Raw genomic sequence first — 25,928 nt, 5'->3', positions numbered from 1 at the left:
CGAACAACCCGTGATACGAACCCGGGGTTCAGAAAATTTTGGCCTCTTCTTACGAACGTTTTTCGTCTTACGAACGCCAAACCCGAACTTCCGGGTTCGGCATTCCGGAGGCTGCTGGGAAGCCCCGCAGCCCGGCTGTCACCTTTTAAAACAGCCGGGGGGCTTCCCAGCAGCCTCCCGAAGCTGAACCCGGAAGTTCGGGTTTGGCGTTCGGGAGGCTGCTGGGAAGCCACCCGGCTGTTTTAAAAGGTGACAGCCGGGCTGCGGGGCTTCTCGGCGGCGGCGGCAGCAGGTTGGTAAGACGGAAAACGTTCAGGAGGCCGCTTTGGGTTTTTGGCTGGGAGGGAAGGCAGGAGGTCCGGCGCTGGGGAAGGGAGTCAGGAAGGTCCTCCTGCTCCCCCCTCAGTGAAAAACACAAAGACGGTCTGCTGCCGCATGACAGGCAGGGCGGAGCAGCATGGAGCAGACCGCCTTTGTATTTTTGGCTTGGGGGGGGGAAGCAGGAGGCGCAGGATCGGGCGGGCGGCGGGCGAGGCGTGACCGAACGGGCCCGGCTCAGGTTAGGACGGGGCGGGCAGCGGCTGGGCGCGGCGGCGAGGGTGCGTCCGACTGCTTGGCTTCCCTCGCCGCCGCAGGCAACGTGCGTTGCGAACTTTCGGGCCGGCCAGGCTCAGTGGATCAAGCCGTGCCTCCTGGGCTTTCCGTCACTGAGCCGGCGAGGCTCAGTGATGGGAGGCGCGGCTTGATCCACTCAGCGGCCCGGAAAATTGCAGCTCGTGTTGCCTGCGGCGGCGAGTGAGGCCAAACCGAGAGCAGCATCACCGCGGCTCCTGGCTCGGTTTTCCCCGCAGCCGCAGGCAACACGGGCTGTGATTTTCCGGGCCGGCGAGGCTGTGACAGGAGGCGCGGCTTGATCAGGGAGGCGCGGCTTGATCCGCTGAGCGGCCCGGAAAATCGCAGCCCGTGTTGCCTGCGGTGGGGAGGGAGGCCAAGCCGAGAGCAGCATCACCGCGGCTCCTGGCTTGGTTTCCCTCGCAGCCGCAGGCAACACGGGCTGTGATTTTCCGGGCCGGCGAGGCTGTGACAGGAGGCGCGGCTTGATCCGCTGAGTGGCCCGGAAAATCGCAGCCCGTGTTGCCTGCGGCGGGGAGGGAGGCCAAGCCAAGAGCAGCATCACCGCGGCTCCTGGCTTGGTTTCCCTCGCAGCCGCAGGCAACACGGGCTGCGATTTTCCGGGCCGGCAAGGCTGTGACGGGAGGCGCGGCTTGATCCGCTGAGCGGCCCGGAAAATCGCAGCCCGTGTTGCCTGTGGCGGGGAGGGAGGCCAAGCCGAGAGCAGCATCACCGCGGCTCCTGGCTCGATTTCCCTCGCAGCCGCAGGCAACACGGGCTGCGATTTTCCGGGCTGGCGAGGCTCAGTGACAGGAGGCGCGGCTTGATCCGCTGAGCCTGGCCGGCCCGGAAAATCACAGCCCGTGTTGCCTGCGGCGGCGAGGGAGGCCAAGCCGAGAGCAGCATCACCGCGGCTCCTGGCTCGGTTTCCCTCGACGCCGCAGGCAACACGGGTTGCGATTTTCCGGGCCGGCGAGGCTCAGTGACGGAAGGCCCGGGAGGTGCGGCTTGATCCAGGAGGCGCGGCTTGATCTGCTAAGCCTAGCCACCTTCCCCAAGGAGCCTCCCAACCGCAGAGGAGGCAGGGAGAACTTTGCACCACTTCGGAGCCCAGCGCAGCGCATCGTTGGGAAAACCTTCAAGGAGATAGTGGCAGCAGGAAAGAAATGGGCTCCGAAGCGGCGCAAAGTTATCCTGCCTCTCCACCTCCTACCCCTGCGGCCGCCTTCCCAAAGGAGCCTTCTGGCTGCCCAGGGGACGGGGTTAGCTTTGTCCCGGGGGAGCGGGGGCTGCCACCCGAGCGCTCTTGCCCAGCGGGAGGCGAAGCACTGGGGGGGGGGGCCTGTCGGGACACCTCCTACCCCAGCACTTTGAATCCCGCCAGCCAAGAGGACTCGGGCAGAAGCTTCTGCCAGACACAGGCGATGAGGGGGAAGCTTCTGCCCGAGTGCTCTTGGCCGGCGGGATTCAAAGTGCTGGGATGGGGGTGTCACGACAGTCCCCATCCCAGCACTTTGAATCCAGCAGCTTCTGATGAAGACGGGCGGTGGGCGGGGCGAGCTGCCACAGCCCCTGGCTTCCGCGCCGCCCGTCTTCATCAGAAGCTGCTGGATTCAAAGTGCTGGGATGGGGACTGTCGGGACACCCCCATCCCAGCACTTTGAATCGTGCCGCTTCTGCTGGATACGGGCGGTGGGCGGGGCGAGCTGCCACAGCCCCTGGCTTCCGCGCCGCCCGTCTTCATCAGAAGCTGCTGGATTCAAAGTGCTGGGATGGGGACTGTCGGGACACCCCCATCCCAGCACTTTGAATCCTGCCGCTTCTGCTGGATACGGGCGGTGGGCGGGGCGAGCTGCCACAGCCCCTGGCTTCCGCGCCGCCCGTCTTCATCAGAAGCGGCGGGATTCAAAGTGCTGGGGTGGGGGCCTGTCGGGACAAGCCGCGCACAAAGGCCGAGGCAAGGCTGAGCAGGCTGCGAGCGCTCTGCCAGGCGGCCAAGAAGCATTCAGGGCGAAGTGACTTCGCCCTGAATGCTTCTTGGCCGCCTGGCAGAGCGCTCGCAGCCAGCGGGCGGCGGCGGGGGGGGGGGAAACCTCGCGGGGAAGCCGGGCAAGAGCGATCTTCTGCCGGCCATGGGCGAGCGGCGGGGAGTCGCCAATGGCCGGCAGAAGATCGCTCTTGCTGACCTGATGCCTCGCGGTGAAGCCGGGCAAGAGCGATCTTCTGCCGGCCATGGGCGACTCCCCGCCGCTCGCCCATGGTGGGCAGAAGATCGCTCTTGCCCGGCTTCCCCGCGAGGCAGCAGGTCAGCATCCTGGGCGGGCGAGCGGCGGGGAAGCCGGCGGCTGTGGCAGCTGCTGCCCCCCCACCTCCCCGGCTGTTTTAAAAGGTGACAGCCGGGCGGCAGCGGTTTTTTGGGGTTTTTTTTTTGTTGTTGCACGGATTAATAGACTTTACATTGTTTCCTATGGGAAACAATGTTTCGTCTTACGAACCTTTCGTCTTACGAACCTCCTCCTTGCACCAATTAAGTTCGTATCATGAGGTATTACTGTAATGGTATAAAGGCCAATTTTTGGATAGAAATGCCTACTTGAATGCCATTTGTCAGATACTCTGAAAACAGGAATAATAGGACATCATGATGGCTGAGTTAATAAAAGTATGTCAACATTTTAAAAGCAACAAAACTGAATATGAGCTTACTGCATAATACATGCTATGTAGTCCCATAGGACAGGCATATATAAAACAGTAACACAGGACTCATTCATCTATTTATTGGCAATGTTTCACTTACATTCTTCTTAATTTTATTTTTGATTGTTTCTATGACTCCTGCTTCTTCACTCTCACATAATTTTTCAGTAGCTTTTAAATCGTCACATGCCAGCTGCATTTTCTCTTCTTCAAACGTCATCATGGCATTCTGTTAAAATATAAAAGGGCTACTGAACTTGAAAATGCCAAACTAATCTAAATGTATTTACTACTTTACAAAATAATATTATATTGTTCTTTTAGAAGCTTTTTGAAGCAACTTCATTAACTAAGATATAATTATATATAAGCAACTGTCAGGGAAATTGAGAACTTAATTCAAAAATTATTTTTGTGGCCTTTTAAAAACTAACAAATTATCATATAATGAATATGCTACATGTATTATCACGTTATGCAGCAATAAACCTTAAATTAATCTTTAAGGTTTCATGAGACACTTTTCTGAAGAAACTATCTTTTTGAAAAATCAAAAAATACTCAGGGTATACTTACAGCTGTAAATTGCCTAAAAGGATGAAATCTTCTTAAAAGAAAAATAATATACTATTAAACAACAAATCATTCTAATTACTAAAGTGTCAGATAATACTTCTTCATAATCATGATTCCTTAAATGTGTTTGCATTTATACAGTGTATGTATATGTATATATGTATGCATGTATGAAGGTATGTGTATGTGCGTATCTATTTGACAATTTATTTTAAACTGTGTTTAGCAATTTAGATTTAAGCAATTCCAAATTACAATTTACAACAGAGCATTAGCCCTCTTACTAATGTAAATATTACTAAGAGTCAATCTATTTTTCACATCATCCACAAATATTAAAGGTGTAACTTTGTTAAAACTGAAAACAATGAAAAGGATTAAGATTGTTAGAAGATTATCAGATTGTTGTAAGATTTTGTACAGAGATGGCCTGAAACTGTTGTATTATAGTAATTAAAATATAATTAGATACATAATTTCTCTTCTGGTTATTATTATTACCAACAAATATGTTTTCGTGTGTGTGTGTATATATAGAGAGAGGGTAATTCTCTGCCTTACAAGGCCAAGGTTGCAGGTTCAAGTCCCAGTGAAGGTATGGCTAGCTGATGAGGCCAAAATAAGGCCGAAATAGATCTATCCTAGTCTCCCTTAATTTTCAAATTCAGCCAAACATGTGACACACACACACACACACACATACACATAGACATATAGACATATAGATATAGATATATATCACAAGTTTTTCCTGAATTTTTAAAATTAAGGGAGACTAGGATAGCACTATTTCGGCCTTGTTCTGGCCTCATCAGCTACCCATACCCTTACTGGGATTTGATCCTGGGGCTTCTGCCTTGTAAGGCAGAGAATTATATATATAAATTTGCTAATGGAAAACAAAACCCATAAACGTGTATTTAAAAAATGCTATGCCTTACAACCAAATTAAAGAAATGTTTTAATTAATTTAATCTCCATTTTGGCACAATATATTTTCCTTTTTTTTATTTAAATAGAAGATCTCAATTACACTGGAACATAAACTACTGCAGCTATATTTAGAACAGAAGCAGCTTTGCAGGATATAATGTTGCTATATTGGATTGTTATAGTGTACTCACTTAAAAATCCCACTTTGGTAAGCAATCCATTTAAATAAAGGAGGAAAAATATATTTCCAATATCTTTACAAAAGACAATAATATATTCAAACAAAATTGTCTTCAATTTCAGATTTATAAAAGCACTCGTACATCAACCACTCTATTTACAGGAGAGGTTATCAAACAAGATGTTTCCTTTTTTGTTTTTTGCAGCATTTCTTAACATATTGCCAATAAAGAATGGAAGTAGAGCTGTAATATTCATATATGGGACCCTAAAAGAACCACAACATTCTTTCTTTTCATAGATAATGAAATAACTACTCAATATTACATTAAAATATTTCATTAACTTTCTTATGAGCTCAAGTAAATTGGATACTTGTTTATCAGCATAATAGGCGGCACGTTCTTATTATAGAAATTACTGAATGGTAAATTCCAAACAAACTTTATTAAGCTTTTTGCAATGTATGAATCCAGCCAATGTGACAGAGTAGAAGAGAATACATTTTGCTAGGTTTAGTGTTATGTATGAAATAGGTGAAAATCAAACTGCGAAACCTGGAATTAGCAGAATTAGCTTGCAGTACTACCTTCTAACCACTATGCCACCACGTCTCCATGACTTGCTCAATAACGTTTAAAGAACTGGCTTTATTTTGTGCACATACATTGATAATGAACAATACATATGCACACATGAAGGGCTAGTCCCTTTTTCTGAAATCCACATGCCCTCTGACTGAAAAATGTTTAAGAATACAGTGTTCCCTCGATTTTCGCGGGTTCGAACTTCACGAAAAGTCTATACCACGGTTTTTCAAAAATATTAATTAAAAATAAGGTTTTCCTATAAAATAAAAAAAATATTAATTAAAAAATATGTTTCCCCCCCATACCACGGTTTTTCCTGACCGATGACATCATATGACATTGCCAAAAATTCGTCCACCTTTAATAAATATTTTTTTTAATAAACTTTAATAAATAAACATGGTGAGTAATAATCTAAATGGTTGCTAAGGGAATGGGAAATCGCAATTTAGGGGTTTAAAGAGTTAAGGGAAGGCTTGTGATACTGTCCATAACCAAAAATAGTGTATTTACTTCCGCATCTCTAGTTTGCGGAAATTCGACTTTCGCTGGCGGTCTCGGAACACATCGCCCGCGAAAAGTGAGGGAACACTGTATAGTAAAACTAAGAGAAGTGTTTTATTCTTGTTAGGGAAGCACACAGCCTGGCAGAGAGGTGGGAGGAAGTGTGCAATTAAACTGGAGTCAATGCGCAATTTCATTGACAGGGCTAGGACTAATCCCTCCTAGGTTCCTTGGAGTTTATCTATTATTCCCAAGAATAAGCTGTCAGACTGGAGAGATTCCTGAATTATATGCAGACCGTAATGTAGTAGTTAGATCGAACTCTGCACCTGTGGGCCTGGTTATTGACATGTGACAATTCCTCAGAAAAGTAAATGAAATGCCTAATGAACCATACAAAAATTCGTACACTTATCATTTTATTCTATTTCACTGACACAGCATTTGTATCTTGTGGGTGAAAAAAAGGTGTATCTGTGTCTCCGAACAATCTTTTTAAATTAAAACTACAATTTCAAAATTAATGATACCTTTTCAAAGTCAGTGATACAACAAAGGAATGCCATGCAGTAACAACGTTATGTATTTGGACTCACTTACCAAAAAACTTACAAAGCTGGCTCCAAAACTCATTAAAGGACTATGGTTTCTGTTGAAAGAAAAATACAGTTAATACATATTAAAAGTGTATCTTCATTCAGAATTAACACAATTTTCTCTTTTATTTCAATCATGAATCCTCCCCAGATTTCCAATTTTAAGCATGAAAGTGTGATTTTGAATATCAAATGGAATTTTTCAACTATTTTGGAAGTGTTTTACACTTAACATAAGCCAGTTCTGGATACAAAACGTTTTATTTTAATTTTGCAACTATTCCAAAATGCTTAAAACAATTTGTGTCATGCTTAAAAACTATTTTCCCTTGAAATGTAAAAAAAAAAAAGTATGATGACTTGCACTTGAATTTAACCAGTGTCTGTTGCTGAAGTTGCACAATCAATTTTTTTTATTCTTTTGCACAGAGAGTTTCAAGTTTAGAGGGAAGAGAAACTGGCTTCTTCAGGGAAGAATTCAATGGTGGTCTCAAAAGAGAAATTGCATGTGGTGGTGATGGTGATTCACTGCTGAGAAGAACAGGTCTGCAGAGCAGACATGGTATCAAGGGAAGTTTGTTGTCTTCCACATGCAAAAATATGGGGTGCAACGAGAGAGGCTGGACTGAGTACTCCAACCTGACTGCTATCTTCTTCTTCTGTTTTGTGTTGCAATAACACTCTCAGAACGAGTCTGGAAAGAAATAGAAGAACAAAGAAGAACTAGGAATGAAAACCACAATACTTGAAAGGCAAATTTTATTTTCATCCATACTTCTAAGTGAAGGTCATGTCCCAAGGAAGAACTAGAAGGTTCTGGAGGAGAACCATTGGCTTAAGCGCTGGTGTGCCAAGAGATGGTCAGATCTCATAAAGTTTGGGAAGAATGTATTTCAGTTCAGACAGGCTTTAAACAAAGGGAAAGGAGGTGAAACCATATTGAAGGCAATACACTTTACAGCAAAGAAGAAAAGAGTACTCAAGAATACATCAAGAGATGCAAGAAAAGTAGTACTAAACGACTCAGATTAGTACACTAATGCTGGTACTGAGGACAAGGCAATATATTGTTGGTATTGATGGTACCTAATTCAACGCAATTCAAATATTGGAATATAGCACTTAAAGGATATAATTTGTTCATATTCAACCAAAGTGTAGGGAGTTGCATTACACATAAACGACTACAGATATATGGATATATGGATCAATGGCAAAAATTTAGCCTAGTATGAAAAACTGAGAAATTAATTAATTAATACCGAACAGAAAGAAAAATAGGAGAATGCTGATGTGACTTGCATGGCAGTGTAAAGAGCTTTGAGATGAACCAATAAATAAAAAGTATGAGTTTAAAATAAGGAAGAAGTGTCTATTAAAAAAAAGAATATCAGGAAAAAGTTCAAATCTGTAAGGATGAAGTCAGAAAGACTACCACTCAGAAGGAACTGAAAATGCAAGCATTACAAAAAAGAGAGTTCATTGGATATACAGTGGTACCTCTACCTACAAACGCTTCTACTTATGAACTTTTCTAGATAAGAACTGGGTGTTCAAGATTTTTTTGCCTCTTCTCAAGAAATATTTTCCACTTACAAACCCGAGCCTCCGAAACTGTAACCGGAAAAGGCAGGGAGAAGCCTCCGTGGGATCTCTCTAGGAATCTCCTGGGAGAAAACAGGGCCGGAAAAGGTGGGGAGAAGTCTCCATGGAACCTCTCTAGGAATCTCTTGGGAGGAAACAGGGCCTCCACCCTCCCCGTGGTTTCCCCAATCGCACACAAAAAATTGCTTCTTCTTACAAACTTTTCTACTTAATTCGGTCACGGAACAAATTGAGTTCGTAAGTAGAGGTACCACTTTATACCGTTTCCCCCCAAATAAGACATTCCCTGATAATAAGCCCAATCAGGCTTTTGAGTGCATGGCAATAAGGCCAAGCACTTATTTGGGGGTTAAAAAAAATATAAGACAGGGTCTTATTTTGAGGGAAACATGGTATATACATTTTCTTCCTCCAGATCATGGGAAGTGGTAGTTCCTTCTGGGGGAGGTATGGCAAACTAAAGACAATAACTATGACAAAGGATAAGGAAAGGATATGAGATCTCTCACATGTGTTCCAAATGAATGCTCCTTGTGAAACTACAATAGCTTTTGATCTTAGACATTTTCCCTTCTTTTAATGTTTATTTTTTAAAGTTTCTTCAAAAGCCTAACTATCAAAGAAATTTTACATAACCTTTTATGATATAACATTTAATAACATCAATAGTTATGTAACTTGAACTATCAGCATCGACAAAATCACCATCAGTCAATTGCAAAAGGCAGTTCTGCTTGGAACTGCTTACATCCTGCAACAATGCCTTTAAGACCATCCAATAAACTTTGCAAATAGCGGTAGCATTCTGCTGCTAAGCACCCAATGCTGTTCATTCAGTTCATTTAACTCAGTGGGCTTTTATGTGAAATAGTTAAAATGCAAAAATCCAAGCACCCAGAGAAAGGAAAATGCTTTGTTCGCTCTGGACTGCCAAAGCCTCCTTTAGTACCATCGAACGGCTCCTCTGGCAGCCCAGAAAAGCCTGAGATGGCCGGGATTAAAGGAGGAATGGCAGGAAATTGGCTGGGCCTTCGTGCCGCTCTCAAATTTCCTGGGGAATTTTTCCGGGCTCGGGTTCTTAAGTAGAAAATGGTTCTTAAGAAAAGGCAAAAAAATCTTGAACACCCGGTTCTTATCTAGAAAAGTTCTTAAGTAGAGGCGCTCCTAAGTAGAGGTACCACTGTAATACCTAAGGCAACGGCAATTTCTTTGTTTGCCAATATTCTCTGATTACAAACCTCATAGTTCTATGTCAAGAATTTTGATTCAGAGTTCAAAATATGTAGAAATAATGCAAGTTTACCCCTAGTGTTAGATAGGAATCCCAAAACTATAGACGTTCAATAGTTTTGAAATATTTTTACTGGTTTCTACAGGATCTTTAAAAAACGTTAAATCATCAAATTTATAGAAACATACAGCAACAATTTAAACAGATTGTGAAAGGAAAAGGCCTAACATTCAGCCAGGAACACAGCAAATAATTTTGAATTTATTATATTAGTTTGCAACAATTGATATGTTAAAATCTGTTTGGGCATAGAAGCAATAAATTCTATCTTCATAACAGAATTTAAATTCACTGTGCAACTGCTTTTTATATTTTTACAATACTCTATAAATAACCATTTCCCTTATTTTATTTGTCTGGAGATTGAAATGAAGCTATTATCTGAAACTGGAAATTATATAACTTAACCTTTTAACCTGAAGTACAGTAGCACCTTGATTAAAGTATACCTATCTGCCACCGAATGAAAAGGGGGGGGGGAGTACATTATTGTAAAACAGTATTTCTTAAACCTTTGTCTCCCAGTAGGCACTCCCACTTTTAAACATCATAGAGGACTCAAACAAAGCTTTTATTTGCATAGAGTATATTTATTAATATTAAGAATTACAATTGACGTACTCACTGTCACTACTGCTTCTCACAATTGTTTTGACAGGATTTTAATATATAGTATTATTAAATTATTTCAATATAGGAGGGGTCATAAATTTGATTTTCTTGAGGCTTGGATGGATGGATTTCACTTTGAGAAACATTACTTCAAAAGAGAAACATTTTATAATGATTTCAAAATTAGATGGTCTTTTGCTCAGGTTTTGAATAATCAAACTATTTCAAAGTAAGGTTTAAAAATAGAACATGAATTAATTTAAACTGCTCAGACCTTTACAAAATCTTAAATGGTCCCATAGCAAAGAAAAAGTTTCCTTTATAACTTCTACTCTACAATGAATGACAGAGATTACAACTAAGTGCAAGAAAAAAAAACAGGTTTTCCCAGTGCTTAATTGGAGCATGCAATAATCAACAAAGACAAAACCGATCTGAAGGTCATTCTCCAGAGCTTCAACTTTATCTACAAATCCATGCATATTCATACACATATGATATAAAGTACATTATTGTTGCATATTGATACATAATTGTAATATGTGCATTATATTTTATATATGAATGTAAAATATACATTACATTATATATAACATAGTACAGTGGTACCTCATGATACGAACCCCTCGTCATACGAACTTTTCAAGATACGAACCCAGGGTTTGGAATTTTTTTGCCTCTTCTTACGAACTTTTTTCACCGTACGAACCTGCCGCCGGCCGCTGGGATGCCCGACCTCCAGACTTGAGTTCCTCCCGTTTTTTCCCACCCTGTCCTGCCCCATTCTCCCCTCTGGATCTCCATGGGTTTCCTCCGTTTTTCTCCACTCTTTCCTGCCCCATTCTCCCCTCTGGATCTCCATGGGTTTCATCCGTTTTTCTCCACTCTTTCCTGCCCCATTCTCCCCTCTGGATCTCCATGGGTTTCCTCCGTTTTTCTCCACTCTTTCCTGCCCCATTCTCCCCTCTGGATCTCCATGGGTTTCCTCCGTTTTTTTCCACTCTTTCCTGCCCCATTCTCCCCTCTGGATCTCCATGGGTTTCCTCCGTTTTTCTCCACTCTTTCCTGCCCCATTCTCCCCTCTGGATCTCCATGGGTTTCCTCCATTTTTCTCCACTCTTTCCTGCCCCATTCTCCCCTCTGGATCTCCATGGGTTTCCTCCGTTTTTCTGCACTCTTTCCTGCCCCATTCTCCCCTCTGGATCTCCATGGGTTTCCTACGTTTTTCTGCACTCTTTCCTGCCCCATTCTCCCCTCTGGATCTCCATGGGTTTCCTCCGTTTTTCTGCACTCTTTCCTACCCCATTCTCCCCTCTGGATCTCCATGGGTTTCCTCTGTTTTTCTCCACTCTTTCCTGCCCCATTCTCCCCTCTGGATCTCCATGGGTTTCCTCCGTTTTTCTCCACTCTTTCCTGCCCCATTCTCCCCTCTGGATCTCCATGGGTTTCCTCCGTTTTTCTCCACTCTTTCCTGCCCCATTCTCCCCTCTGGATCTCCATGGGTTTCCTCCGTTTTTCTCCACTCTGTCCTGCCCCATTCTCCCCTCTGGATCTCCATGGGTTTCCTCCGTTTTTCTCCACTCTTTCCTGCCCCATTCTCCCCTCTGGATCTCCATGGGTTTCCTCCGTTTTTCTCCACTCTTTCCTGCCCCATTCTCCCCTCTGGATCTCCATGGGTTTCCTCCATTTTTCTGCACTCTTTCCTGCCCCATTCTCCCCTCTGGATCTCCATGGGTTTCCTCCGTTTTTCTCCACTCTTTCCTGCCCCATTCTCCCCTCTGGATCTCCATGGGTTTCCTCCATTTTTCTCCACTCTTTCCTGCCCCATTCTCCCCTCTGGATCTCCATGGGTTTCCTCCGTTTTTCTGCACTCTTTCCTGCCCCATTCTCCCCTCTGGATCTCCATGGGTTTCCTCCATTTTTTTGCACTCTTTCCTGCCCCATTCTCCCCTCTGGATCTCCATGGGTTTCCCTCCCCCCACTCCGTTTGCCTCAGCTTCGTCTGCTGGCAGCTTTTTTTTTTTAAGCCTTAATGTTTTGGATTTTCCTAATCGGCTTGCACACATTATTGGCTTTTCCATTGATTCCTATGGGAAACATTGTTTCATCTTGTGAACTTTTCACCTTACGAACCTCGTCCTGGAACCAATTAAGTTCGTAAGATGAGGTATTACTGTATATAGTACAATATTGTTGTATAAATGTTGTATGTTCTGAATTTCAAAGCCTCTATTGTCATTGTACAAAATTGGTTTAGCCTCTATTGGTGCAGTCCAGTAACTCCCCGTGGATGTAAGCTAGTTTTTGCCCACACGCTCTATTGCAGTGTTTTTCAACCAGGGTTCCGCGGAACCCAAGGGTTCCACAAGGGCCAGTCAGGGGTTCCACGATTTAATAAGAAGGCAATCCCACCCGCTTCTGAGGCAGGGCAGCGTCTTCCTCTGTCTCGTGTCTCGCAGATCAGTCATGCTCAGCAGCAGCAGCCACCGAGCAGGAGGAGTGGCAGCAGTGGTGGCGTTGGCGTCGGCAGCAGCAGCAGCAGTGGGCTGCAGCAGCAGGAGGAGGAGGAAGAAGAGGAGGAGGCGGGAACGGTTGCCTCTCCAGCACCGACGCGGAGCTTCCCAGTCCAGGGCCGAGGTGCCCCAGGCAACTCAAGATTCTCTCCTGCTCCTCCTCACGTTCCCGTGCCTACATATACACCGCTGCACTCGGCCAAGCGGCCAACTCGTTATCTCCCTTTTCCCTGCGGTAAGAGAATGTGCCCTACTACTCCCCTTACGCTTGGGGCCTGAGAGGGCAGAAGGAGTGAAAGGCAGAGCAGAAGGCGTCCGTTCCGGCTTTGTCTTCACTCCGACCCTCCCACTGGCCCACGCAGCCCCCCAAAAATGGGGAGGCAAAGCAGGTGGAATGGAGTGAAGGATCTCCACTTATTGCCCTGCTCAGGCCCGGCACTCCCGGCGAGGGTACGTGGCGCAGCCTCTCTCTCGCCCTCTCTCTCACCCTCTCTCTGCTACTCTGCAGCCACGGACCCCCACATGGTAGCAGCACTTGCTGATTCTGTCTCCATCCTCTAATTCTGCATTACTATTACTATTAGTCTTCTCATCATTCCTATCACCGATCACTTATGACTATGACTGTCACATATTGTTTGTATCCTTATGATTTATATTGATTGTTTCTTGACTGCTTATTTGACCTCTATGACAATCATTAAGTGTTGTACCTCATGATTTTTGACAAATGTATCTTTTTTTATATACACTGAGAGCATGTGCACCAAAGACAAATTCCTTGTGTGTGCAATCACACTTGGCCAATAAAAGAATTTTATTTCAGCTTCAGGATGTTCAATTTAATGCAGTGTTTTTCAACCAGGGTTCCGCCAGAAATCTGATGACACCAAAGGGTTCCCCTGAAGAAAAAAAGGTTGAAAAACACTGCTCTATTGTGACACCAGCTCAAAGCCCCAGCGTCTGCATGCACCACCATCTTGGAAAATTCAGGTTCCATATTGGAACATGAATTTACGACAAGGTAGACCAAATCCTGCATTTGAAGTTTACTTACAAAAGGTCAGTTTATCAATCCAGTATTGGGTTCCTACTTGGACAGTGGGGGACGGTGTTCTGGTAGCGAAAATGGAGCTGCGCATGCAGCTCCGGTTGATCGGCAGGTGATGTGCCCAAGCGAGATTTTGCTTCTGCGCATGAGTAGAAAGCAAAATCTTGTGAGAGGGCGCACGGGCGCACATGATTTCAGTGATTTTTGGCTTTTTTTTTTTGCTTCCGTGCATGTGTGGAAGCAAAAGAACTGCCGAAATCTCGCAAGTATGCGTGTCCTCACGAGAGATTTTACTTTCTGCTCATACATAGAAGCCAAATCTCGCTGGGGGGTGACCGCCTACCTGCCAGAGACACGGAGCACCACACGGAGCGCACCAGTAGCAGTGAGAGCTGGCAGCCCTTCACTGTTTCAATTTCAATAGCAAATTTATCATAATAAAATTGTTCCATAAATTTCAAAACATAATCCATAATTCTGGCTACATGTTTGGTAAAGTCATACATTTTGGACTGTTGATTTAAACTTAACTCCATGTTGTTGTTTGGCCACAATACAAGTTGTTTGCATTTTCTAGGATTGATTCTTTTTAAACTTTCCTACAATTCTGGGATTTCCTGATAGTTTCTTATCCAAATATTCACAAGGTTCTGCTCAGGGGTTTTTTTGAGACAGCTTAGATCAGCTGTGATTGTAAATTATGTGGGGACAAAAATTAAAAGTCATTAAGGCAATTTTAAGAGACACAATATAATCTGAAAGCTTTTAAAAACTTGTCATTACATAAGGAAAACTGATCAGGACAGGGTAAGAAGGAGAAAAAACCCCTAAGGTCAATATTTGAATATCTTTGTGCCACGTTAAAACATGGCAACACACTGCAAACACACAGACTTCATCTAGTAGGTGTGAAGCTGTTGTTATGTTAAATTGAGGATATTCTCAAAGTCTGCTGGGGAAAAGGGGCAAATAATAGACATATCAGATATGGGTCTATAAAGTAGTGTTTGTTAGCACACTGCAGACATACCAAGATCAGTCTTTAAAAGAACTGATGACATTAGGATGCACTGAGTCTTGATTTTCAGTGACTATTCTTGTTCCTGTTAACTATTCAACCAAAAAATGTAAGTTCTGGACTTTATTTGTTCTTTCTGTTCACCATTTCCCTTTCCAATAGAATTTAAGAGTACAGTACTGTACTTGTAATAATCAAAACATTGAGTCCTATGTAATATTTTGCAGAATTTAGGTCCAATAGTCTCTTCTTGAATGCTTTGCCCCATTCTTTTTCAAAGCTGTCAGAAAACTTTTACTGTTCATCTTAATGTCTTTTTCTAGTTCTTATCACAGTTTTTCCCAGTACTATTGCCTTGATAAGGCTCAATTTCTTTGAACTAAAAAATCCTCATAATGGACTTTACTGATTAGAAAAAAGACCAAATCTATATTGACTACAATCATGTAGTTATCTTCTCAAAAGGCAGGGGTTGGAGAGAGAGGGGGAAAGACTAGACATGTTTACATAAGTTATGATGACATATTAAAGTATTGGACCATTTAAATAAAATTTGTAGGATGGCATAATTAAGATGTTGAATTGGGAGTGTGAAGACCCAAGTTCTAGTATATTCTCAAACACTGTGATGACTTTGAATCATTCACTTTCTCTCTTTTAACCCACCTCCCAGTCTTGTTTTTGGAGAGAAAATAGGTCTCCCGAAATATTAATACTAAAATATTAACAATTGCAATTCTATTGCTTCTTCTGAAATATTTTGAAATTTCCTAGTGTAGCCTACAGCCCCCAAATTTCCTGACAGTTTCCATCCATGAATTAACCAGTCCTACCTGTTATCTTCTAATCTCAGATAAAGTGATTTATTGAAAACTAATTAAATAAGCATTGTAATAAAGTTTGCGAACCAGCCCAAAAGTTGAACTAATCAATTAGCCAATGCTGTAAATTACAGAAAAGTACAAGTCCTAATTTATTCATATTTTATTTATATTCTACGAAAGCACTCAAAGCCTGAAGGCCAAACACCACCTTTTTTTTTTTTACGTTATTACAGATCCTCTTTGAACAAGTCATTAGATAATAGATTATTAAGTCAATGGGAAGATTACCTGTTTTAGGCAACCAAAATTAGAAGAAAGGAACACGTGCAAATGGGGGGGAAATCTATAGTTTGAGCAGGATTCCTTATAAGTAGTGTGTGGCCTACAAACACCAGACTCTAATTAGAACTATAGACACGACCTATAGTTTTGTGAAAATTGTGGATAATGTATTCAAGGTTTTATTGAAATGCAAATAATGGAACTTCTCAAAAAAGTCTGGTATGGTGTGCCTCAGATCAGATTGCATTGAATTCTTACAAACTTGACCATCTCTGCCATAGCCATCAATTTGCTGTGACATGTTTTTTCTTGGAATCCTTAATCTTTCTTCTTCTCGGAATCCAATTTGCCTGTAGGAACTTTGTATACTAATTTGAACTGAACTGGTTTTATTTAGCTGAAATATTTCTTTAATTTTCAGCTAGCGATAGAATCATCAGGCCAGAATATGAAAACTGACTGCCAGCAATTTCTAAGAAATCTAGTAGGCGTAAAAAGAGATAAGAATACAATTTAGTCATGTTTAAGTATTTGGGATCATACAGTAATCTACAGAAAAGAGTAGGGAAGGGCACTGTAAACTAAGAAACCATTGCTAACAGCAAGGCAAGGTAATCTGTTTAGTTAGGAGTAATAAAAATTAAACCAAATATAATTAATATATGTACAAGGTAATTATTAATCAATAGCTGAAAGAATACATATCTACAAATAATTTGAGGCATCTTTACTATTAATAGAGTAGTAAACAAGTATACATCTCTATGTGGAACAGGTATACCACCTCTATCTTACTCGAAACCATTATGCAAAAATCATGATTGATGAAAGCCATGAAGGTTAGTATCCATAGTCTTGTCTGATAACAACCATTGAATATAGAAGACTGGAACTTAAAATGTAAGATAAGAATAAATGACACAACACATATACCATAGAAGAATATCTCTACAGATCTCATCCCCAAGGAATTTGAAAATCTGGGAAAATCTGGTTTTGTTCCCAGGCCTTATAGTTTGGCTGTTTGGTTGAGCAATTTAACAGTTGGGTTTTGTTTTTGTTTTTTTGCAATTTATGGGTGATTTTGTCAAGAGATACATGTCCTTTTCTCTTGTTACTATTTCTCTTCCCTTTAATTATATAAGATATCCAGAAGCATTTGGAGTCAGCCCATCTTAAAAATATAATTAATTAATAACATGATATAGCAAGCGAAGTGATAGTATGAAATGTTTCTATATTGTGAAATGGTGTTCTATTGCATGCAGATAAATACATGCAAGAAAGTAAAGATGTACATACATAAAGGAAAAAGTATAAATAAAAATATTTTTTAAAAAGATGTGCATTTAATCATAAATGAAAATGCTAAAATGTTTATCAGTATTGAATTGATGTGATAAAGTTTGTTTTGGAAGTGTATAAAAAGTAAGAAAGTACGCATCTAAAGGTTGTTGCTAGTTACATGTTATTTTCCCTAACTCATGCTCTGATAACCAGTTTGCGGAGAGGAGCGGCATACAAATCCAATCAATCAATCAATCAATCAATAAATGTACCTTTGTGGAGTGTGAACCCCCACCAACACAGAATAACATCTGTGTTAAAGATTAGAACTGATTGGCATAATTTTTGTTGTTTCTCATGTTTTAAAACAGTTGCATAGTTTTGAATGATTTTATCAGTCTTTTAATTTTTAATAACTTAGAACTGGTTGAATGAGGAATTACTGTACTCCAGTACTTAAAATAAAGTAAAAATGCTGCAGTGATACCTAATAGCCTTTGGGACACAATTCAAAGAGCTAATGGTTATCTTTAAAGTTCCACACAAAGCAGGATTGGAATATTTCAGATAGCGCCTTGCTGAAATTGAACCTACTTGTTCAGTGCAGAAAGTAAGGATGATGTTCACAATGAGATTGTCAAGTGGCAGCAGTCCAATCAGTTCAAATGAATATAAGTTTACTGTTGCTAACGTTTCCCAAAATAATCTCAATTATTAATGGTCAAAGCAAACTGGCGCTAGATAACAATCAACAGGATGGATGGACTTAGACTGTCTTTAGATTCCCTACAGATATGAAGGAACCAGTACCTAGGCAATAAGGATTGAAATATTGTTTAAGGCCTGAGAAACAAGCTAACATTTGGATGCAGTTCAGGTAGATACCCGATTTCAAATAGCCATGCCAGTATCAATAAATGTAGTTCCATTTTCTTAAGAAGTTAATTTCCTGGCCTGGTCTACCTATGGGAGCTCACAATCTATCTAGAAATAGTGTATTGAATTAATTAATTAATTTAACAAAATGTATGTGCTATAATTCTAGACAGCTCATAATAGCAAAAACATAAGAGAAATAATAAAATACATTGGTGTGGCCAAGGTAGCAAATCTACTCTCTAAAATCTCCACTTTGTAAAATACTTTCTCCCAGAAATATGTATGATCTTACTGACTTACTAGTATTTTGCTTGTATAATTTCAACAAATTTTGACACCTAATTAATTGATTTAGGACATCTTACTTAGTTTTGCAATTCTTATTTTACTGCTATGCTGAACTTATTTTTATTTTTTGTTATTGTATGCCATCCAAAGTATTTTGGGATGGGATTGGTTGTAGGCCCTAGTTGACTCAGCTGATTTGAACATTAGGCATGGCAGTTCCACTCTGCTCCCAACAGGTTCACAAAACCTGGAGAAAATGTAACCATTGAAATTGCAATGACTATGTCAACATTATTATGTTATATTTTTGATGATTTTAAAAAAGACTCTAGAAAATCTTAACTTTATATAACTTCTGAAAATATATAGTTTTATATATCCCCCTTTTTTTCAAAATGACATCCATGTCAGGCTAAAATTTTCACTGGAGGATCTCCTATCTTATGTGGATTGGTTTAAGTACTTAAAGCATAATATCTCCATATATCTGAGATTGGTTTGGGGCTTCATGGTCATATCCAGATTATTTTTGTAGAAATAAAACAAATGTACACTGTCGTCTTCAGGGATATTTTTTTCAAACTTCCCCATTTAGTTTACAGCTCTGACATTTCTTTCTAGTCTTCCATCTGTGTACCAAGCAGTTTTGATTATTTAAAGCTTTATGAAATTATACAAGTTTTGATTATTTAAAGCTTTATGAAATTATACATTTGTATGCCGCCCCGAGTCTTCGGAGAGGGGCGGCATACAAATCTAAGTAATAAATAAATAAATAAATAAAGATTGGCTGGGTGCTGGAAACTGCATTTCAAGATATGTACTAAGCTTACTTCCACTGCATAGAAAAAAGTTATCTTGAAAAAGAAAGATAGGGAAGGGAAAAGGCTAGGAAAATAACCTTACTGGGGGAAAGAGAAATGTTCTCATTAACAAGATACGTGCTATTTGCATTTATGCTTCTTTCTCATCAGTAGAACAATGTGTTCTGCATCTTGTGAGTAAATATGGAGAGCGGAAATAGAATACACCCACATGCACACTAATAAAAACAAAGGACAAGTCAGGAGGGGGCAGAAACGGGATCAATGAAGTCAAAATGACATGGCAGTTTGTGCAGTAAGAAACAGCTGATCACAGGTTTCCTTGTCCAAGAGTGTCATGGGAGCACCAGATAATATTGTAAATAAGATACACTGAAGAAGTATGTCTAACCATTTTTTATTGCAACGGTATGTTAAGACTAACAATACCACTAGCAAAATAAGTCCCTTGTTATATAACTGGGGGGAAACTAACACCTACAAAGTCTAGGGTTGATTAATAGTAAACAAAGGAAGCTTAAAAGGGATCTTGTCATAATTACATTTCTATTGCAACCAAGCTATTTGAAACCCAGAAGAACTCTTTGTATCCCTATGCCCCAATTTGAAATATCTGCAGAAAAGGCAACCACCATTGGAAAATACTTGACAGATTTTTGTCTTCTCTGTGGCGGCCCCGACCCTCTGGAACCAACTCCCCCCGGAGATTAGAATTGCCCCCACCCTCCTTGCCTTTCACAAGCTCCTAAAAAACCACCTCTGCCATCAGTCATGGGGGAACTGAGATATTCTTTCCCCCTAAGCCTTTACAATTTATGCATGGTATGTTTGTTTGTTTGTATGTATGTATCTTTGGTTTTAGAATTAGGGTTTTTTTAGCTGTTTTGTATTGGATTTACATGCTGTTTTTATTCTGTTCTTAGCCGCCCCGAGTCTGCGGAGAGGGGCGGCATACAAATCCAAATAATAATAATAATAATAATAATAATAATAATAATAATAATAATAATAATAATTAAAAAAAGCAAGTTATTGGATGTTGTTTTAAGGAGCCTCACAGAGCTTTAGAGCAGGGGTCTCCAACCCTGGCAACTTTATGACATGTGGACTTCAATTCCCAGAATTCCTTAGCCAGTTTTGCTAGCTGAAGAATTCTGGGAGTTGAAGTTCACAAGTCTTAAAGTTGCCATAGTTGGAGACCCCTGCTTTAGAGCAACTTTTCCACAGGTTGGTGCTTTTCAGATATGCTGATGGCACAATTCTAGAAGCCTTAGTCCTGGAAGTAGTTGGACGGAAAAGGCTGTTCTAGAAAAGCAGAAAAAGGAGAACAATAGCCTTCAATTGAATACTATTTAAAATTGTGAAAATAAATGGAAATAAATTTTAGGTGGTCTACCAAGTTGGGAGAAAGAAAAGATGATATTAATAGAGGGAATCTGATATCCTTGAAATAATACCCAAAAGCAAACCATGGGCTGAGGAAAATAAAAACGATAAATGATTACCACTTTTAACATTCTCCAAGTGGACATTAATTAGCCTACAGAAGACTAAATTTAGACCCAAATATAACTCTTTTTGTTACTAAAAATAACTTTAATATGGTGTAGGGCACCTCTGTCTAGTCATCAAACTACTACTGGAAGAACGAGATAGAAACATGGATGAAGATAGGAAGATAAGCATATACAAGGCTGGCTGCCGTCATTAATGACAACAATGACTCTTGCTCTCATTTATGGGCAAGTGAAGCAGAAGTGCCAGCAAGTACAGTGAGAAGAATTGATGGTGTCCCAGAGGGAAGGAGTTTCAGTTAGAATAAAAAGGAAAACAACAGCAGAACATTTCCATTTTATTAGTCCTCTTGTGACAGGGACATAAAACTGTATCATAAGCGGGGGAGAAAACCATTTGGAAATGCATAGAACCCATGCAATGTAAGTATAAAGCTCAAGTTTGTTTTTGTTGTTGCTGTTAATTACAAAGTTGTGTCCAACCCATCGCGACCCCATGGACAACATTCCTCCAGGCCTTCCTGCGTCAGTGACTTCAGCCATCCATCTCATTCCCTGCCATCCCCTTCTTCTTTTGCCCTCAATCTTTCCCAGCATTAGGCTCTTCTCCAATATGTCCTTCCTTCACATTAGACGGCCAAAGTATTCGAGTTTCATCTTCAGGATCTGGCCTTCTAGAGCAGTGTTTCCCAACCTTTTTTGAGCCGCGGCACATTATTCACATTTTCAAAATCCTGGGGAACACTGAACGGGGGGGGGGGGGTGGCTAAAGAAAAGTTTTGACAAAAAAAAAATCTTCCTCCATTTTGCTCTATTTCTCCCTCACTCTTTCTCTCTCTTCCTTCCTTCCCTTCTTTCTCTTTCTCCATCCCTCTTTCTTTCTTCCTCTCTCTTTTGCTCTTTCTCTCTCCCTCCTTCCCTCCCTATATCTCTTTCTCTCTCCCTTGCTCTCTCTGCCTCTCTTGCTATCTCTCTTTCATTCTCTCTCTTTTTCTCTCTCTTTCTCTCTCTCTTGCTATCTCTTTCTCTCTCTCTCTCTCTCTCTGTGTCTCTCTTTCTCTTTCTCTTTCTCTGTCTCTCTTTCTCTCTCTCTTCCTAGCTCTCTTTCTTTCTCTCTCTCTTTCTCTGTCTCTCTCTCTCTCTGCCTCTCTTGCTATGTCTCTCTTGCTCTCTCTCTCTCTCTCTCTCTCTGCCTCTCTTGCTATGTCTCTCTTGCTCTCTCTCTCTTTCTCTCTCTTCCTTTCTTCTCTGTGGAGGCCGGCGAAGGTTTTTCTTATTTTAAATGTTCCGGGTGGCAGGGGGATGCGGAACCCGCACGCACACACCCCCGACATTCCAAATCCTGCCTCAGCTGTGAGAAGAAAAAAGCGCTCGGTGAAGGGACTGCATGCAAGAGGGGCCGGGCGGGCGTTAGCAGCCCGATGAGGAGGACGAGAAGCCGCTGCAGCCACCCCCAATCCCCCCCTTCCCTGGGTACCTTCCAAAGGCCCCTGGAAAAAGGCAGGAGGTAGCAACGAGGCGCGAGGACAAGCAGGCAGCTTGGCGGAGGGGAAGCGCTGACGGGCTCTCCTCCTTCCCCACCCCCGCGCTTCTCTCCCGTCCTGGCTTTTGCTTCGCCCACAGATTTCCCCGCAGTTCAAAAGGAGGCAAGAGGTGGCCTGGATGAAATTGCGGGGAAATCATGGGGCGAAGCAAAAGCCAGGGCGGGAGAGAAGCGTGGGGGTGGGGAAGGAGGAGAGCCCATCAGCGCTTCCCCTCCGCCAAGAGGTTATTGCCGCTGCCTCTGCCTCCACTCAGGGAGCCATCGTGGTTGAGCTGAGCGAGAGGAAAAGGCGCGGTGACCACGGTGGCTCCCTGAGTGGAGGCAGAAGCGGTGGCAATAACCTCTGTGCTTTCTACGGCAGCGTGGCTGAGCTGGACGGAGGGAAGCGGCAGCTCCCACTCGAGGAACCCACGGCAACGGGCGACGGCTTGGTGGGAGGCGACGGCGGGAGACACAGGCGGTGGGAGGAGAGGGAACTAGGAAGCGACTGTGAAGCCCAAGACCATCCACAGGACGACACTCAGGCAGGGGCGCCGGCAGCGCCCCGCCCAGCTGGAGCTTCTCGCGGCACACTACTGTGCCGCGGCACACCGGTTGGGAAACGCTGTTCTAGAGAGTAGCCAGGGTTATCTCCTCTAGAACTGACCAGTTTGATCGCCGTGCAGTCCAAGGGAGTCGCAGGAGTCTTCTAATCTAAAAGTCTCAATTCTTTGGCATTCAGTCTTCCTTATGATCCAACTTTCACAAACCATACATTGCAACTGGGAAAACTATAGCTTGTTTTCCCCAATGGAGCTTGGAATTATGGAAGCTTATTATATTAGCAATGATAAATTGAAGTATTACTTCATTCCACCTAATTTAAAACTGCCATTCATGCATTTCTTTTCTACAAGTTTAAACCTTTTAATCAAAAGGCGGCTTGGTTTGTTGTTGTTTTTCCTTGAAACAATTCTTGAATAGGTTAAGTATTAGGTTCCTACCAGTGCGCTTGCCGCCATTGCACTGGTAGCAAAAATGGAATTGCGCACGTGAGATTTCAGGACTATTTTGCTTCCACGCAGGAAAAAAAAATCGCCAAAAATTGGCAAAATCTCACGCAAGTGCACTTCCTTGTGCAAGATTTGGCTTCCTGCGCATGTGCAGAAGCCAAATCTCGTGCAGGCGTGTACATGTGTGCAACAGTCACCCGGAGCTGCGCGAACAACCAGTAGCAGCGGCAACAAGGAACCCCTGCCCTGAATAGGTTGTAACATTTGAATTGTATTGAATTGATTAGATTTGTATGCCGCCTCTCTCTGAAGACTCGTTTGCCAACAGGCAAGGTAGTTTGGCACAGACTAAGAGGCTCAAGCACCAGGTTACTTAAGACAATATGTCATCTTTCCTACGCTATGGACAACACCCACAAAGAAAACAATCCTTCCTTTGGAAGTCACATTCTAGCTCTCCGCACAGGCACATGCCAGGTTTACACAGGAAGGGCAACCTGCTTCCGAAGCACACTGCTATTAATTCAAAGTAATTCAATTCGAGAATTAAAAGCCGCTCCAGTGGTCCGCTGCCTTCTCCAGAGAAACCATGTGTGCCGGGGAAATGAGGGATTCGCTGGAGAGATGCCAAGCAGGAATAAGAGAATGTTAAAAAAGGAAGCAGCTCCTCCTGTATGATTGAATTGGATGAAGGCTTATGACTGCATATGGGGTTTTTAATACTTTTTAGCAATTCATATCAACCTTTTATAGTAATTCAGATTTCTTTGCAAATTGCTACACTTATAATGTTGTAGGCCCGCCCTGAGTCGTCTCGAGAAGGGCGGCGTAGAAATCTAATAAATAAATAAATAAATCCCTTTTAAAAATAGATAGATAGATGATAGATAGATTAGATAGATAGATGATAGATAGATAGATAGATAGATAGATAGATAGATAGATAGATAGATAGATAGATAGATGATAGACAGACAGACAGACAAGAATAGAATAGAATAGAATAGAATTTTTTTATTGGCCAAGTGTGACAAGGAATTTGTCTTTGGTGCATATGCTCTCAGCCTACATAAAAGAAAAAGATACATTTGTCAAGAATCAGGATTAAATAAATCCTTTTTTAAAATGTCTAAAAAAAGATCAAGTGCAAGGGTTCTGTGCAAGGCTGTCACAAAGACCGGTGTACAAAAATAAAAGCCAAGTTGGGCAGCAGAGAAACCTCGTTGGAGCTTGAATGACTAGTTCCTTACTTGTCCCTGGGCAAATGAAGACCGCGCGGCCCTAAGACAAAGGCCCTTTTTGTGTGCGTGTTAATATAACGGCGCTGTGGTCTAGCGCTGGAAGAGCGGTACTCTGCACTTGCTCAGTGACGCTCTCATTGCGGGGCGGGAGGGGGGCCGCATTCATCACGACCCGCTCGCCTTGAACGCAGGCGGTCCAACCCAGCCGACGGTCAACCAGCCACGGCTGGGAGGGGTGGGGGATAAATCCCCTGCCATGCAAGGGGGAAAAAGAAGCGCGAGTACCTGTATTTCCTGAAGAGCTGATCGGATTCCCGGAATCCGTTGTTGAGCAGCATGTTGATCCCAGCCAGCGCGAGCTCGGCGTCCTCGAAGGGCAGCGGCGCCTCTCCGGTGCCGCCGTCCTGCTCGGACCCGGCCATGGTCGTCGGCAGGTGGGAGACCCACCCAGCAGGTTCCCGCCCGCTGCGTGGCGCTCCGCCGCTCGGGAGGTAGAGGGCGGGGGCACCGGAGCAAGACGAGCCAACCCGGCGGTCGAAGCTGCCTTCCCGCTCTTTCGGGCCACGGTCCGCCGCTGTACGGCTAAACCGCTCTTGCAGCGCTCCGCAGCCAGGGCCCCAAGCCCAGCCGCTGAGGAGACGGAGAGAAAGACCCGGCAACCTTCGAGCCGAGGCTGGCGGCTGCTGCTCGAGCGCTACTAGGGCGCCTGCGCGGGAGGGCAGGAGTCTGCGCGCTGCCAGCTTCTGAAGCGGCTTTTTGCCCTCAGCGCCGGCTTTGGTATCTTTCGCTTCAGAGCGGCTGTTGGGGAAGGTCTTGGGCGGGACCCTATTGTGCGCTCCCGGTTGCTCTCCCTTCGGGAAATAAAGGAAAGGTGGCGGTGGCGGTTTTCAATACAAACGGGGCGAAATGAAACGGCCTACTAAAAGCCGAAGTAGTACGCGCTCCGTTTTAAGGCAGCGCAGTAGAGAATAATGCGGTTAGAGGACCGGTTTGGTTGATGGTGCTGTTGAGGCAGGGGGTCTCCAACCTTGGCAACTTTAAGCCTTGCACGACTTCAACTCCCAGAATTCCCAGCAAAGCTGGCTGGGGCAGGAGTAAGCAAAGTCGGCTCTTCTATGACTTGTGGACTTCAACTCCCAGAATTCCTGAGCCAATCATGCTAGCTCAGGAATTCTGGGAGCTGAAGTCCACATGTCATAGAAGAGCCAACTTTGCCTAGCCCTGGGCTGGGGAATTCTAGTCGGGTACTTTAATTAAGGCAGGGTGTCTCCAACCTTGGCAACTTTAAGCCTTGGAGGACTTCAACTCCCAGAATTCCCTGCAAGGCTGCCTGGGGAATTCTAGTCAGGTGCCTTAAGGCAGGAGGTCTCCAACCTTGGCAACTTGGACCCAGGGGAAGAGCCTTCTCTGTGGCGGCCCCGGCCCTCTGGAACCAACTCCCCCCAGAGATTAGAACTGCCCCCACCCTCCTTG

General features: G+C 43.2%; 1 protein-coding gene across 1 annotated transcript in view; it reads right to left on the bottom strand.

Annotated features, from left to right (window-relative positions):
* The window catches only part of TTC39C (tetratricopeptide repeat domain 39C), a 52,183-nt gene extending 27,027 nt beyond the window's left edge, over positions 1–25,156 (bottom strand). Inside the window, exons 1-3 of the mRNA XM_070747641.1 lie at positions 24,741–25,156; positions 6,696–6,744; positions 3,413–3,541 (exon numbers count right to left, since the gene is read on the bottom strand). Of these exons, the coding sequence (XP_070603742.1) occupies positions 3,413–3,541; positions 6,696–6,744; positions 24,741–24,877 (315 nt within the window). The 5' untranslated portion in view covers positions 24,878–25,156. The remainder of the gene's footprint in view (positions 1–3,412; positions 3,542–6,695; positions 6,745–24,740) is intronic.
* Between the last annotated feature and the right edge of the window lie 772 nt (positions 25,157–25,928).

The sequence above is a fragment of the Erythrolamprus reginae genome, chromosome 3 (assembly GCF_031021105.1).
Source record: "Erythrolamprus reginae isolate rEryReg1 chromosome 3, rEryReg1.hap1, whole genome shotgun sequence".
Taxonomy (NCBI): Eukaryota; Metazoa; Chordata; class Lepidosauria; order Squamata; family Dipsadidae; genus Erythrolamprus; species Erythrolamprus reginae.
This window is presented reverse-complemented; position numbering and strand designations above follow the sequence as displayed.